Source organism: Naegleria lovaniensis (assembly GCF_003324165.1).
Source record: "Naegleria lovaniensis strain ATCC 30569 chromosome Unknown tig020, whole genome shotgun sequence".
Classification (NCBI taxonomy): Eukaryota; Heterolobosea; class Eutetramitea; order Acrasida; family Naegleriidae; genus Naegleria; species Naegleria lovaniensis.
Window position 1 is genome coordinate 167,703 of NW_025407842.1, and position 16,137 is coordinate 183,839.

Sequence of the window (16,137 nt, forward strand, 5' to 3'; positions counted from 1 at the left end):
TTTGTTGATGTGAAAATAATTGTGTGCTTGGGGTGAGTGGTTTTAAACTCATTCTTGGTATTAAGATAATACCTTCTATGGCGTTAAGGTAATACCTAATTGCCTAAAAAAGAAGCCAGACAATGCAAAGCTTACTCTGTGCACAGGATTGAGCAGTGCAGAAAGAGAAGGATAATATGATCAACGAAATGAATGGGTAGTGCTGAGAATGATACATTTTCAATATTTCACGAAAATCGTTCCTGTGTGTTGTTCGCCCAAGTTCCAACTTCCTCAGTTGTTTTAAAAAAAATGTTCAAATACATCTCGTCACGAAGAAATTCATCATTATTGAACAAAATCATTAGAAATCATTTTGAAATCTCTCATGTGAGATGGTATTCCAATTCGGTAAAATGTACTGAACTTGATCCAGGAAATATATGGATCATTGATGGAGATCTATTTGCTCCGCAAGAATGTCAAAATTTGATTGAACGAAGTGAACAGAAAGGCTATAAGGAAGCTCCAGTGACAGTTGCAAAAAATAGTTTTAAAATGTTAAAGAACGTTCGGAATAATCAACGAGTAATGTTTGATGACTTGGAATTAACAAATCAATTGTATGAAAAATTGAAACCATACTTACCTGAAAAACGTCAGCTTTGAGCAAAATTTCACAACAATTCACAGATGGGTATTCATTATGTGGACTCAATGAAAAATTAAGATTTTACAAATATGGTCCAAACGAATACTTTGCACCTCATTATGATGGTCATTATCAGCGAGAGGAGTACCAAGCTCAAACACTTGACGTAACATCCAGTCTTGACCCATTGGTTTGCATGGAAAAATCATTTATCACTGTCTTGATCTATCTCAATGACGTGAAAGGTCAGGGAGGGGAGACCAATTTCTTGAAATCAAAACAAAGTGGGGAGGTGCTGTTTAGTGTGAAACCAAAACAAGGACGAGTTCTCATGTTCATGCATGGTAATTTACATGAAGCCAAGGCTTTGGAAAGTAATGATCAAAGCCCTCTTCAGGAATATAAGTATGTACTTAGAACGGATGTCATGTATCGAAAAATAGCAACTCATATAAATTCACAAGAATGATGAGTAGTAAGTATTGAGATCTCACCTCCAGAACCAAGGCCTATCCGAATAATAGAACGTATTGTCATAAATGAACTGAATTATTTCCTTGTTCAAATGAGAATTATTCTTAAAGAACATTAATTTTCCAAACTGCTCCTCAATTGCTTCAGTGTACACGGGTATTTTCTGAAATTGATCAGTTGTCTTGTCTGAAAACTCGTTCAGTAACTTGATGGTATCGAAAAACCGATTGTATTCTTCGGTGGATGATATGAAATCATTTGGAAATGGTTGAACTTTTGTAATGTAATTGCAAAACTGTGATAAATATGGATATCTGTACAAAGATTCAAGCCTTTTCAAGAGTGGTCTATATTCTTCTGGGTTTGTAATGTATTTCCAGTATTTGCAAAATAATAGAAATGGGAATGACTCGTGTTTCACTTGATACAAATCAATTGGCATCCAAAAATTATGAGAGTGAAAAATTGTGAGAGTACTTTCCAGACATTTTGCAGTTTCATTCATGGCCTCAGCGAGGATCATAATTTTTAGGAAGAAGAAGTTCTTTCGAATGTGTCGCTTGTCCAAGTTTTTGGTATTGTTGAGCTTGTGATCATATTTAAGAAATAGGGTTTTAGCCTCGTCCATCAATTTGTCAAAAAAATTGACTCGTACGATACATTCATAACCTGTAAGTAATGTATACATTTGTAACATGACACGATACATTCGAAGATACTCAAATATGAGGTCATCATTATTCTTACTCTTTCCAGAAGATGGTGTAAAATTGTTGAGCTTGTGAAAATATTGGAACATGATGACAAAACGCCTATGATAAGGATTCCATTCAAAACGCTCATGATCCTCCTCATTTGGATCTTTCGTTTCATACATTGTTATTCTCTTTTTTAACAATTGATAATGGTATTTCAAATAGTCTCTGCTTGACTCATAGACAGAGACTGGCAATGTAGAACGCGTAATGACCATACCAACATCATTTTGAATTATCATTTCAACGAATTTTGCCATCATCCATTCACGAGATATTTCGAAATGTTCATGAATTTTGCTCAGCCGAGGCATTGATTTAATCATGGCATATGTAGAAAAGAAATCAATATAATTGAATATTTCCAAAATGATTTCACGAGGAAGAGTTGCTAGTGCACCCAAATTCTCTCTGGTCATGATGATGGAAGATGGAAATTGCACTCCAATAAATCGAGCGAATTTTTTTGAATAACAACTTGATCAACCCCGAACACGAGGTTAAAAATTGAGCCTCAAGTGTTCCAAGTTTTTACCTGGTACATTGTAACGACGGATGGCTGTATTCCATTCTCATTCCAATACGAATCCTTCCCATATTCTCTGGAAATTAGTATTTTTTGCCTCATGATGAGATTTGACAAATCTGCTTCCCTTCGCCCATTTTTCAAAATCAAAGAATCAAAAGAAAAAACGAAATTCTGAATACCGAAGAAAATCAATGATTTCAACTCCTTCGGATGAGGGCAACGGCGTTCTCTATCGTGTTGAAGAAGGTAGGGGCAACACCGTCATGATGAGCAACGAAGAGGACCAATTCAATCCCTTTGCTTCTTCCAACACCATGACGAAGGCTTCCGCGTCCTCTTCGTTCATCTCTCTCAATACTCCAAGAACACCTCCTCCTCGTACAGAAGACCGCATGCCCGCCATCATGATGAATTCATCATCATCATCGTCCTCGCTCGTTCTTATCAAACGCAGTTGGCACGATTACTGCAATCCTGCGGCATGGCTCTCTTTCATGGTGGTTTTCATTGTTTTTGTGGCCATCTCGGGCGCATGTTTGATGTATCCCTTTTTCTATGTGCGAGATTTCTCTCAGAATACCATTGTCGAGAATAGGAGTATTACTTTGAAACCCTACTATCCAAGCTTTTGGTATTTTATCAAGAACTATTCGCCTCCGTTCGTTCAAGCCACGAGAAAATTCAAATTCCAGCCAACGCTAGCTTCATGTTGTACTCGTTTACGGCGAATGTGAGTATTGAAACCATGATCTTTAGAAATTCGAAAGAGTATTATGAATCACTCATGAAAGCGACAGATCTGAATATATGGGAAGGAAATCGTAACGAGACAAATTTCCTCATTGAGTATCCGTTGGAGAGAAGCTTCTTTGCAATTTCTGAGAGTAGTTTTGGATCGAGACTATTTGCCACAAAAATTATGAATGATACAACAGGAGGTTTGATTGGCCAGCCTCGAATGCGACTACTATGGATTTATATTTTGTTTGGAGGACTGCCAATGTCAAGACACAAAATGTTGTTGTGAATTATTGGTATCGATTGGAATATGAGGACCACAGAGAAGTGAGAAGTTTCACCTTTGCTTTGCTCTGTGTTGGGGTTTTCATTATTTCAGCGAGCACGGTTGTGCTGTACCGATCGACACTTACAACCATCTTTTCTCTGGTGTTTAGATCAGTGAAAGACTTGTTGCTGCTTCCGTTAACAGAAAACAGGCAGCGATACACAAGGACGAGCAATGATGGAACTGAGATTGAGGTGAATCCAAACAAGGGAGCTGACATTGTTTTTGAGAATTTATCGTATGTTTCGTTCAATCAGAAAACTATTCTTCATCCAATAAGGTAGGTTGTTGAAAGACATTCATTTTCTTCTGATTGGCATGTGATTCTTCTTTTGAAACATTCTGTATTGAAATCATTTTTTACAAGTGGCATATTGAAAGCTGGACGATTCACTGCTCTTATGGGTCAATCAGGATCTGGAAAAAGCACATTCGTAAACACCCTTGCCAATAGAGCCTTCCACGGAATACAAAGTGGTCGTGTGCTCATCAATGGAGTCGAAGTGACCGGCACTACCAACAATTTGGTTGGCTTTGTCACTCAGGATGATGTCATGGCACCACACATGACAGTTCGTGAAACTTTGGAATTTTCATTAAGATTTAGAAAGGGAATGCAACGGAATGCTCGTGAAAAGATTGACAGTGTTTTGAAGCGATTGAATCTAACACGAGTTCAACATTCCAACACAGCTGTCATTAGTGGTGGAGAGAAACGAAGAACCTCTATTGGTATTGAACTCGTTGCTGACATGCCCATTTACATATTGGACGAACCAACTTCAGGTCTCGATAGTGAATCTGCCCTCACCCTTTGCGAAATATTGCGTACTCTCGCCGAAGAAAACAACTCGAACATTTTGTGTGTCATTCACCAACCTTCATGTGAAATTTTGGAACAGTTTCATGATATCATGCTGTTCAGTGATGGTCAATTGCTGTTCCATAGCCCTGTTTCGCACGTACTCGAAGCGTTGAGAGAACACATTCCTGCCAAGCAAATGAGATGTAATCCATCGGATGAAATTCTTCGAACTCTGATCACACCTCAGGGAAAACCTATTGTAGAGGCAATTGTGAAAAAACAAGATCCTGCCTCCATGGAGCTCAACAGAAATCTTACCTTAAATTGGAAAGATATGAAAACTGCACCATTTTTCATTCACTTTATCGTTTGTTTGGTAAGAGCTCTCAAGCAATTCTGTAGAGATTGGAAGAATTTAGTGTTTGAAGTGTTGGTGTCCTTTGTAGTTGGTCTCTTAATTGGTATTTTATTCCATGGGCTCGAGTTCATTGGTCCTCGACCCAAACATGATTACAAGAACTGCCCACCTTCATTGAGGGCCATTTGCATGTCACCTCAGAGCGATACTGTCGTTGCGTATGCCTCTTTCTTGGTGTTAGCTGTATCGTTGATTGCAATTATGAGAGGTCTTCGAGTATTTGGTTTTGAAATTGAAAATTTCAAGAGAGAATCGTTCGCAGGTCTCAACTCGTGGATGTATTTCTTAGCGAAAGATTTGGTCTCGTTTATTGTGATTGTGATTATTTCATTCAGTACAGCTGTGGGACTTGTAACTGCATTGCCACGCATGAATTTTGTCGTGTTCTATGGAATTGTGTTTCTGACCATCATGGCAGGTTTTCCACTTGGATACACTTTGTCTTCTTTTTTGAACCAGCCATTGCACAACTTGCAGCTGCATTAGTGGTCGTTGTGTTTTACAGCTTAGCTGGAAATAACCCGACATTACCAGAAATTGAGAAGCTTGCCTTTCCTCTATCCTATTCTCATATTTTCACATAGTAAGTTTTCATGTTAAACGGGATATTCACATTTTACGCCAATTTTGTTAACACATGGTTATATGATTGAAAACAACCTACTACAGCTTTAGATATATTAAGGGTTTAGTGTACATGCACGAATTGGATACAAGACGAAAGGAGCAAAGTATTTCTGAGGCCCTAAAGATGAATGGCTATGAATACGAATCCTTGTTCTTCTACTATTATGCATTGCTCTTTTGGCTTGTCGCTTTCAGATACATTGCAATTTATTGTATGTGGGCTTGGAAACCAAGATCATTATTCAGCAAGATGAGCTTTCAGTTCAAGAAGTGGTCTGGTAAGATTGGTGTCTTTTTGGATCAACGAGTCATCACGCCCATCCGCCTCAAAATTTCAAGGAGAAGTCTACAAGACAAGCACAACGTGCCATCATTACTCCCAAATACTTCTACCATCGTTTAAATCCCTTTTGTCAAAATAATTATTTAGTAAAACGTTAATTTCCAACGATTCGAAAAAAAAAACGCCTTAATTTCATTTGAGACGTATTTTTTCCAGTAACGACTGCCATCATTAAGCTCATCAACATGCTCATTCATTCAATAAGAACGAATTTTCTCGTCGTTCTCATCATTGTCATGCTCATATCTAGTTGTTGTGTTTTTTCCAATGTAGAAGGAACCCTCATACCGATTCGTTCTGGTGTGCCGTTTTGCTTCCATGAAACATTTTCTCCGCAAACAGATGTTGTGGTCCGAGTGATGGTACCCAGTGATGATGATCGTGAGATTAATCATAAAACCCAAGAACAATCCTCTCGGAAATTGTCAAGTAGAATTTCCCAGTTATATCCTTTGAGGGTTGATCTGAAAAGTAGTTACGGGTTCCTTATAGCCTCAAAGCATATTGATACTGAGGATGAAGATAATTACATTACATTCTCTACTTCAATGAGTACTACTGGTGATCACTATTGTAAGTAATTTGATTGCAATATTCAAACTTTGGCTCACACGAGATATTCATGGAATATTCTATCCCGAACCCCGATCTTGATATTCTAGGCTTGTGCCTGAGTTGGGAACAATCATCTTCTGCATCCAAAGGTCAAGAGGATTCCATTCTAATGGCTGATTTAAGAATTATTGAAGGCAAGTTGAAGCCTAAACCTGAGAAGGTTGATGTTTTGGGCAAAATTGAAGACTTGTTGGCAACAATCAAGACCAAGCTCGATCATATTAAGGAAGAACAGAGCTACTTTTTGAGAAGAGAAGAACGATTTAGATATACATCGGAGAGTACTTTGGAAAGGTCGTTCTATCTGTGTGTCGGAAAGGGAATTGCTTTGCTAATATGTTGTAAGTGAGATGTTTTGTAATGCTTGAATGCAAAATCCTCGTTATTTTTGCTAATCGCGATTTGAAAACATGATAGTTGTATGGCAAATGCGAAGTCTACATAATTATTGGAAATTGAAGAAAGTCATTTAGCTCTTTTTTGGTAAACGGGAGGGTAATGCTAAATAATAATAGCGTTGTTACGTCGGAACAGTAATTGGTGATGAAAATAATTGATGGATCCCAGAGATGGCTGTTTTCCTAATCACGCTATTAAATACAGAGAGAGACCAATAATTGTTGTTACAGCAGCCTAAACTGAATTGCCTTCACAAGGTGCAAAACCTCCTTTGTTCATGAATGAATAATGCATTTTTTCTGCTAAATTCTCCTGAGTCGCATTTGCTCTTACATGTCACGACGAGATGCCTGCATGATCACTTCCATTTGGAAGAGTTGACTGGAAAACCACTTCCACAAAAGGATTTGCTTCTCACTCCTTTCGAGTCGCGTCTTGATTCGTTACGCATGATAAGCATTACAACAATAAGAAAATTGTGTGACAAGTTTTTATCACGAGTTGTTGTGCCTCTCCTCATCTCTCAAACGATACAACTGCACACAAAACGCATTCATTCACAACTCCTCATGGCATCCATCGACTATTACAACATTCTTCCAGAGACAAGTTCGGACCGTCAAGTGGGATACTTGTTCGGGTGGATCTGTTTGGTGAACAGTGCCTGCGTCATGATCTTCCTGATGATGGTTGCCGTAGCCATTTACACAGTGAAAGGTTTTCGTTTTCACACCAAAGTATCGACGACATCAGGGCCTCGACTGAAATCTCAATATTTGAAGAAACGAGTGTTCAATAGGTTAGTGTTTTTCCGTTCACTTTTTCATCACACCGAGTTTATATATGGATAATTGCATCATCCACGTGAACCGAAAACATTTTGATTCAAAATGAACTCGGCAATGATGATACTCCAATTATATCAATTTCAAACCAATTGTTTGTGTTGGACGGGACAAACGGATTTATACTAACGTTCGTGATGATACATGATGATACTTCTTGAATCATTTTCGTGATATGGTTGACAACTCAAAATATTAATTTGATTTTGCAAAACAACAATGTTTCATCACCTCCAATTTTCAACAACAACAGGCTGAGGGATCCTTCTCAATTCATCTTTGAATCCTATGGCTTCAAATTCCCTGTCACAGTCGGTCTCTACATTTACCGAGTAGGTGTTGCAATTGCTGCCATTGTGAGCTTGGTTACGAAACGAGTGTTAGAACCACAAGATACATTTGTGTTCTTGTCCTTTCTCACCAATTGCTCGGTCATTATCTTGACTGTCTATTATACGATTCATGCTGTGCTGGGATTGTTTTATTTCGTATTCTTCAACAAGTTTTATCACAAGACAGTGGGAATTCCAAAATTGAAAAAAACTCACTCGAGAATTGTGACCATTATGAGAGGAATTTCGAATGCAATTTGGTTGATGGGAGAACTTTCCATTTCATCAACTGTGTTAATTTGTATTGGCTATTGGATTTTGACTTCCTTTGAATCGACTGAACCAATCAGTACACGTTATTTGTAAGTCATGAATTTGTAATGTTCTAAACTCTAAATATTCAATGATGTAATGATTCCATTTACCATGGGCATCAAATTGTCAACATGGATATCAAATTTATATAATTCATTGGACATGATAATACTCGCAGCAATCTTTACTTTCATGGTATCACTGGAATTTTAAGCTTGATTGACTTTATCTTTTCGAATATGGTGTTTCGATTTTGGCACTTGTTTATTGCCATTCTATTTCCTGCCTTTTACATTTTCTGGCTCTTGTTAATTGTTGAAATGCGATGGCTCACCGTATGGCCTTACAGTCCAGTGAATTATTTCATGATGCCTTGGTTAGCGTCAGCCACTTATCTATTTTTTACTTATTTGGCTATGTCGCAATTTTCGCGTTTTTTGTGTTGGTATCAAAAATCAGAACGAGAATTCTCATTCGATGGATTTTAAAGGATGTAGAGATTGAGGAAGCAGAGTTACCAAAACAAGCTCAAGATCAAGAATTAGCTATTACGAATGGATCTCCCACAAACAATGAAATTTCACCTCGATCATTGAATTCATCCTCTCGAAGAAGTAGAAGATCTATTGGATCTTTATCATCACTAGCAACACCCACCAGCAGTGATATATCACCAGCACTTGCGTTTGATCGTCCTAACATTTTCTCTAAGCTTACAAACGCAGATTTAACACCCGAAGAATATGGTGGAGCAAGTGTTGAGTTTTCTGATACAAGTTCAACAAATTCTTCAGGACAGCAACATAACACTTCAACACCAACTCCTGTGACTATTTCTGCATTCACAGCACCCGTTCGAGTGCAACCAAGCGAAGAACGTTCGAACAGCTCAACACTCCTCAAGTCAGTATTAACCAAAAATCACCCGAACAACCTGTCTGGAAATCTTATTTAAGTCATACATTAAGAATTACGGAGTTGGACGATCAATTTACGAGTCAAGAGATGAACCAATGGACATCAACAAGCCACAATCTTTTTCATATTTAGTGGCACTTTCAAGCAATTTGAAATTTGGAGTTAGAATGTGACACGAAGCAAGTATGATTTAATACATTCTCACAATTCACTCAACGAATTTCCACTCATTATCTTCTCCTACTAGTGGAGTACTGGTTGGAGTAACTTTGGTCTCTACTTTGAGATTTAGGGCCGCTGCTTGTTGTAGCGCTGGAATTATTTCTTCGCCCTCCATGATACCCCTTCTCAGCAGACAATACCACACAATCCTTCAAGAAGGTTCCAATTTTATCGACACTTCTCATATCCTCTTTCATTCCAACATATTCAAAATATTCCATCAAAGAATTTACCTTTTGAATGTTAAATAGTTCCTGCTGAAGCTTTTCTTCGAGGTTGTCTTCCAAACAACATCCATAATTCATGTCATACAGACGTCCAATTTCATCCAATGATCGTTGACCATGCTTTTCAACCACATTCTTCAAAAAGAAGACATGAAACATGATCAGTTTGCATGAAACTTGATTCGCTTGCCATGTTTTTTCAATTCGCTCAGTATTGGAAATTCCGTTCAATTTCGAGAGCTCAGGAAATTGCTTGAGAACCCACAGTACATTTCTTGTTGCAGTTTCTTGTACAATGGCATCTCTAATGTAATCCCAGGTCAATCCAGAAGGACCTAGAACGGATAATTTGGTCAAGAACTCACCCAAGTTTGGACATTCATCTTTGTGACGATACTTGTCGACTTTGACGAAATTCTCAACTTGCTGTTCTAAGGTTTGGAGGCATGATGGATAATGCTGGACTAAATAGAGCATCCACCGATGGAAATAACAATATCCTTGAAGCGCCTTAATAGAAGCATGCACATTGCCTTTCATAATCTCCACAATCATGGCATTCATTAATTTACTCATCATATCGAGCGCTCTCCTTTGAAATTGAGTAGGAGTTTTAGGAGAGAGATTTGGATAGGTCTGGTAAATGCTTTCCATGGCCATTTGCAACGCTGCCAAATTACCATGTTGCTTATTCAGATAGACTGGTATCCAATGAGTGATCGGTTGTCCCCAAACCGATTTTTTCACCCTCTCGTTGAAAAATGAATGTTTTGAAATCAAATCCAATGGCGTGGAAATGGACATGAAACTTTGATCATTGTCTTTCACCTCAATTTTCACACCAATTCCCAACGTATCTTCTGTGAAAGTTGTTTTGGCATGAAAACATATCAACTCTGGAGCGACAAGTAATGCTTTCGATAGACACAATTTTTGGAAAAGTCGATTCACAGCACCCACACGTTTCAAATCCTTTCGTTCCAAGTACGACAGAATTTGCAAATGATTCTCTGCAGGAAGTAATTCCAAAAGACTATACTTTTTTGGAATTTCTTCTTCATCTCTTCGTCAGCAGATTGTTGAGCAGCACAACGTTTCAAACGATTCATCTTCTTTCTCTTCTTTTTACTCGTCGATGTTGATGCAGTCTTGTTCAGCACTGGTGCATTCTTCTTTCATGATCATCCAATGAAATCAGAGTCGCAGCAGATGTATGGTTTTTAGTTCCACTGCTGAGATTGGAAGGTTTTACACTCACAACAGAATTCAACGATGTAGCACTTCTCCCAATATTGGATGGTTGAGGCTTCACTACAGGTTTGGAATTGAGAATTTCCTTCACATTCCAATGAGGAGCACATGGCCATATCAAACCCTTACTCGGATCATGAGTGTGCTGAGAGGATAAGCGTTCCAATTGATTGGAATACTTTCGGGTGAGCCCAATATCTCCTTGAATATAGTCTCGTTGTTCATACTCTTCTTCCAATAAGAAACTTTGTAATTGCAAGAGAAGGGACATGACCGAGTAACTCGAAGACCAACCCGAATACGGATCGGAATTGTAGTGAGTTTTCAACATGTCCAAACAAATCCATTCTTGAAACACATGGGAATGGTGCAATCGGGTTAAGGGTTTGATGGTTGGAGGGTCATGAGGATAGTTCGATGGAAAGTCCATTCTCAAGTGAAGAATAATACCATGATAAGCAGAGGTTTTTGGAGCCAACACAGTGGCATACCATCGATGGAGATTATCCTCAACAGGTTGAGCATAGACAGTTTCGAGAGGATGGAGCTCAATTTCCTTCAAATCTCGCAATAAACGTTTCGTAGATGTGGATGGAGCAATGTTGCTTTTCGTTGTGTGCTTGTTGGAACCAATCATGACTGTGAGCTTGCTCGTGTTTTTGTTTGAGAAAGAATGAGATGCTGAAGACTAGTATGTGTGGATCAAACAATAGTCTCGTGATGTGAACTCGGTATTTCGAATTGATAATGAAGTCATTCATTCATCAAAAGCAATAATTGAACCTGAATGTTTCTCACTGTACTCGATAAAACGAATAATAATAATTACAATTTATTAAGGCATGTATTGATCCATTTCTTCTTTACGAAAATTCTGAATTCTCCCTCTTACTCGTGCAATACTCTTGAATTTTCATAAATCCACTTGATCCAATCCTCTCGATCCTCCACATTATCCACTCGTAAACTCAATAAACGTCCCATGGTCTTGATATGGAACACATAGAGTCCCTTCGAGCCAACTTCTTCTTCACGTTCAATTTCACATTCCTCAATACGAAGGAATCCTTTCAATTTACCATTCTCCTTTGCAAAATAAAAGAGATAATTCTGAAGCAAGACAAAGAATCGTTTCTTCCAATTCTTCTTCAAACGACCCTTCTTTTCCAAATATCCAGTCAACGTTGGTTTATGCTCAGACATTAAACGGTCGCAAGTGAGTGGAGAACCAAATCTAAATTCTGCTAATTTTGTCTCTGCATCGATACCACTCAATGTCATACCATAATTGAGATCTTTTCTTGTTTGAACGAGTGCTTCTTTGAGAACCTTGACACGTTTCACCAATTCTTCGATTTTTTGACTTGTCTTTTTTCTAATCTCTTCAGCAGTGATGTCTTCAGAGTCATCGAGAAAATCTTCTCCGCCGAGTTTTTTCAAATCTTCTTTCGAGAATGGTTTGCTTTTTGAAGCTCTTCTTCGAGTTCTTGGATTCGAGAGGCTTGTTGTGCATTCTTGTCTTCCAAATCTTTAATGGTCACTTTTTGGTCGGCGACAATTTTTTCCAATTCTTCAATTCTACGTTTGTATTGTTCAGATTGATTGAAGAGAACATAGTGTTGCTTTTTCAACTTTCGAACTTCCATCTTGTACTCTTGTACACGTTGTTCTACAATCTTTTCTTCAATTTCCTTAATATTGACATCTGACAGTTTCTTCACCAATTCCAAAAAGACTTTCATTTCTGGCTTTTTAATTTCTGGCATGTCGTCTTTCATCATTTCCAAAAAGTTATCCAGAATTTCTCTTCTCAATTGAGTCATCTTTTCAGGATCTTCAGTCAACTCACTTTGTAAACCATTCAAGTTCGTAGCGTTGAACATGCTACCGACCAATGTCATGATCAATGTGTTGACACCTGTCGCAATATCTTCTCCTTCAATGTGAACATGATTAGGATTTAATCCCAATTCATTAATGGCTTGAATAATTCGTTTGGCTCTTTCTTCATGATTTTCAATGGAGAGAATTTCTTGAATTTGTTCTTCTGTGAATTCTTTTTGATTGTTGGCGAATTGGAATCCTCTTCATCAGAATCACCATTTCCATTTTTGGAAACTTTCGTAGAAGAAAATCGATTATTGATATCCACAATATTCTTAATAAGGTAACAAAATGCTTCACCATCTTTCCAATCTTCTGAAAAGTTAGCAACAATTTTCTTTGTTTTTGTTGCCTTGAGATTGTAATTCACAAAACGTAACAACAATTGTTGAGGTGGAAGTTTCATAAAATCAACGACACTTTCAGATTCTTCTTTGAGAGCAATTAATCGAAGAGAATGCATCACGTTGAGACGTTTGGTGACATCTTGTCGAATGAGTTGCCACAACAATGCCAACAGTGGTTGTTGAGATCCATCAGCAAGCTCACTCGCACCAATGCCAACAATTTGACATCCGACGGATGGGGCAACTTCGAGAACAAAGTTTTGATTTTCAACTTTTTGGAATTTGGAAAGTTCTTCGAGAGGTGTCAGAATGTTTCTCTTATTGATTTTAGTCCAATCCACGAGTCCATTCTGAATCTTGTCCAACAAGTGGCTATATATTCCAATTCGATCACATTCGACAGTTGTGTGTGTGTGAAACAGAGAGAGTCGTCACAGTATGACATTGAGATCATTTCCATATTTGTACAAATGACAAGTTCATGAATTTTTTCACGTTTTCATCCAATGAGATCCTACTTACCAAAACACCACTCCATCTTGTAATCTCTCAAACAACTCGACATTACTCTCCAATTCCTCAATTCCCACCACTTCCATTGGTTTCCAATAATCAATCACTGCCAAATCTCCCAAATGCAACAAGACATTTCGTGGTCGACGATTATTACCTCTTGGTGAAGTTAATTCTCCATTGCTGGTAATATTGGCACTGTCTCCTTCTGTAGTACTTGTTGTTGATAAAGTATTCATAATGAAATTCCAAGAACCATTTTCTTGCATTTTCGTTTTTTCTTCGATGGCTTTTTGAATGGCATTGTTCATGATTGTGTTCACGTAACGAATGAAACAACGTTTTTCGGAACGAGTGATGGTCATGGTAGAGCCATGAGCTGTTTTGGATTTGATGATGCTTTGACGAGGTCTGTGTCCACCGTTGATTAATAAATTGGCATTGGTGAGAGGTGGAGGAGTTGAAGTTGACATTTTTGTTGTTGTTGTTGTTGGTTTTGTGGATATGAGTTGGTAATAATTATTATGATGATTGTTAGCTGATGATGATGAAAATGACGATGGAATAACTCACAGAAACCTATAAAAGGAAAATGTGAAAAAGTTGTTGTTTGACAATTTGAAAATGTATGACTGTGGTGTGAACAGAAATACGAGAATTTCAATAATGTGATGATTCGACAATGACGGGTGGTGTGGTTGTGAATCGTAGAATTGTCCAACAAGAATTTTGATTTTTTTTTCTAGTTGGATTTTGACATTTGAAGGTGACTCTCCGTAATGGCTTTGAAAAAACAATCATCGAGTCAAAACGTTGGGTCTTTTGCGGTGTTGCATTTTCTTGTTCAAAATCCGTCAATTTCTTTCTCGGTTAAAATCAACAAGTGTGTGAAGCGTTGGAGAGCTGTAAAGCAACTGCCGTTTGGATGCCTTAAAAGCTCATGAACGATTAAAAAAACCTCATTTCAATGATAACAAGAAGAGATTTTATGAAAATGATGGAAAATGTCGTTCATATTTGTTTGAAGGAATTGTTTGAATGGTGTGTGAACTGGAAGGACAAGAGTGAAGAGAAATTTTCAGAAGTTCCAATGTACCTATTGTTGATATCATCACTTCAAAGTAACACTGTAAATTTATACAATGGCATTTAAAACACTCTTATGTAATATTACTCTTCCTTGATAATTATTTGTACAATTTAAATAATAATTGTATAATATCATTCATTAAAAATGCATTTACATTCCGAAGCACAAAGTTCGAATTCATCTTCAAGCAACAATAAGACTCGGAATCATCAAGATTCGGATCAACTCCTACAAGATGAATCAAAACCGAAACTACAGGATTGGTTTTCAACGTGTTTGGCCCAGAGAAGATTTAATTATGAATTTTCAAACCGTTCCGAAGGAAATGATAGCAATAATAATTCAAGTACGAGAGATGATAATATTTCTTTGAATTATATTTTGAATCAAGTACTATTTCAAAACGATCATAGAAAACCAGGTCATCATGAAAAATATTATTTGAATTTGTTCTTTGATTTCATTGAGCATTCAGGGAAAAAGAATAATAATTCAATATTTTGTGAAGGGGTAGTCATTGTTGGTGGAATGAAAAGTTGGAGATCTTCTTCAGAATTTTATAATCCAAAATCATCTAGGAATAATTCTGATCGATCACAATGTAATTTTCATATCGAGGAAGTGTTTTGGCTCTCTCCGAGTGATTCTAAATTAGCACCTTGTCCTCTTTTCAATCGTCTCAATCTTGAAAGAGTTAATGCCAAAATTATTGATGAGTACAAGGTTGATACAACTAAGAGGCATAATAAGGAAGAATATTATAATGATGTCTTGTTTGCCATCGTAGTCGACAGTGACAGAAATTCTGAAACCATCACACTAAGCAGACAATTTGAAGAGAAATTGGCAGATTTTGTCACATTTCCTATTCATACTCTGCTCTCTACTCAACCACCTTGCTACAATTCTCGTAGGGAGCGAGAAGAGGTTTTGAACAATCATTTTAACAGCTTGGTGGAAACGAAGAGTTGGTTTATTGACCCACTGGAATCTCATATTCTATTAGAACGAATTTTTAAGGAGCCACCACAGGTTGCGACACCCACTGAAGATGGTGAGAATAACCAGCAAACATCTATCAAAAAGCAAATCGTGCCAATGAATTAATTCAACAGATGCAATCTTCGTGGCTCGATGAAAACTTGAAAAACACTACTGAAAATTATCAAACACTTAGAAAACAACAAGACTCTCGATACAGCGTTCATTGTGTTTTGAAAGGAGTCGAACATGCCAAACAAAAGAACTTTGAAAAAGCTCTCGATTGTTACCATGATGCCTTACACTATGATGAAAAGAATATAGATGCCATACTAGGAATTGGTAGTGCTCTCTATAATCAAAAACAGTACAATAGAGCTCTCGACCAATTTACCAATGCACTTCACATTGATCCAAATCATGAAATTGCTCGACAATATCTCGAAAAAACAAGAGCAAAATTAGAGAGTCTTGTGAAGGAACGAGAACAACAGAATCGAAAGAGAAAATTACAACACGAACCCGACCACACGACTATTATCACCAACCT

At 37.6% G+C, this 16,137-nt stretch overlaps 8 protein-coding genes across 8 annotated transcripts; 4 read left to right on the top strand and 4 right to left on the bottom strand.

Annotated features, from left to right (window-relative positions):
• Positions 1-291: 291 nt before the first annotated feature.
• Positions 292-1,100, top strand: C9374_004137 (uncharacterized protein; the record flags this gene model as incomplete). Its single annotated transcript, XM_044693743.1, has 2 exons — positions 292-602; positions 710-1,100. 2 exons carry the CDS (start codon positions 292-294, stop codon positions 1,098-1,100), a joined length of 702 nt encoding a protein of 233 aa, XP_044549145.1.
• A 21-nt stretch (positions 1,101-1,121) lies between these two features.
• Positions 1,122-2,279, bottom strand: C9374_004138 (uncharacterized protein; the record flags this gene model as incomplete). Its single annotated transcript, XM_044693744.1, has 1 exon — positions 1,122-2,279. One exon carries the CDS (start codon positions 2,277-2,279, stop codon positions 1,122-1,124), a length of 1,158 nt encoding a protein of 385 aa, XP_044549146.1.
• Positions 2,280-2,580: 301 nt separating this feature from the next.
• Positions 2,581-6,736, top strand: C9374_004139 (uncharacterized protein; the record flags this gene model as incomplete). The annotated part of the gene is made up of 8 exons (XM_044693745.1): positions 2,581-3,119; positions 3,325-3,735; positions 3,823-4,956; positions 5,097-5,261; positions 5,348-5,517; positions 5,991-6,221; positions 6,311-6,604; positions 6,681-6,736. 8 exons carry the CDS (start codon positions 2,581-2,583, stop codon positions 6,734-6,736), a joined length of 3,000 nt encoding a protein of 999 aa, XP_044549147.1.
• Positions 6,737-7,231: 495 nt separating this feature from the next.
• C9374_004140 (uncharacterized protein) lies at positions 7,232-9,109 on the top strand (the record flags this gene model as incomplete). The annotated part of the gene is made up of 4 exons (XM_044693747.1): positions 7,232-7,461; positions 7,761-8,201; positions 8,333-8,536; positions 8,614-9,109. 4 exons carry the CDS (start codon positions 7,232-7,234, stop codon positions 9,107-9,109), a joined length of 1,371 nt encoding a protein of 456 aa, XP_044549148.1.
• Positions 9,110-9,302: 193 nt separating this feature from the next.
• Positions 9,303-11,409, bottom strand: C9374_004141 (uncharacterized protein; the record flags this gene model as incomplete). Its single annotated transcript, XM_044693748.1, has 2 exons — positions 9,303-10,584; positions 10,682-11,409. The coding sequence occupies 2 exons, from the start codon at positions 11,407-11,409 to the stop codon at positions 9,303-9,305; spliced, it is 2,010 nt and encodes a 669-aa protein (XP_044549149.1).
• Positions 11,410-11,660: 251 nt separating this feature from the next.
• On the bottom strand, positions 11,661-12,053 carry C9374_004142 (uncharacterized protein; the record flags this gene model as incomplete). The annotated part of the gene is made up of 1 exon (XM_044693749.1): positions 11,661-12,053. The coding sequence occupies one exon, from the start codon at positions 12,051-12,053 to the stop codon at positions 11,661-11,663; it is 393 nt and encodes a 130-aa protein (XP_044549150.1).
• A 155-nt stretch (positions 12,054-12,208) lies between these two features.
• On the bottom strand, positions 12,209-13,989 carry C9374_004143 (uncharacterized protein; the record flags this gene model as incomplete). Its single annotated transcript, XM_044693750.1, has 3 exons — positions 12,209-12,828; positions 12,873-13,375; positions 13,526-13,989. The coding sequence occupies 3 exons, from the start codon at positions 13,987-13,989 to the stop codon at positions 12,209-12,211; spliced, it is 1,587 nt and encodes a 528-aa protein (XP_044549151.1).
• Positions 13,990-14,750: 761 nt separating this feature from the next.
• C9374_004144 (uncharacterized protein) lies at positions 14,751-15,713 on the top strand (the record flags this gene model as incomplete). Its single annotated transcript, XM_044693751.1, has 1 exon — positions 14,751-15,713. One exon carries the CDS (start codon positions 14,751-14,753, stop codon positions 15,711-15,713), a length of 963 nt encoding a protein of 320 aa, XP_044549152.1.
• Positions 15,714-16,137: the final 424 nt, after the last annotated feature.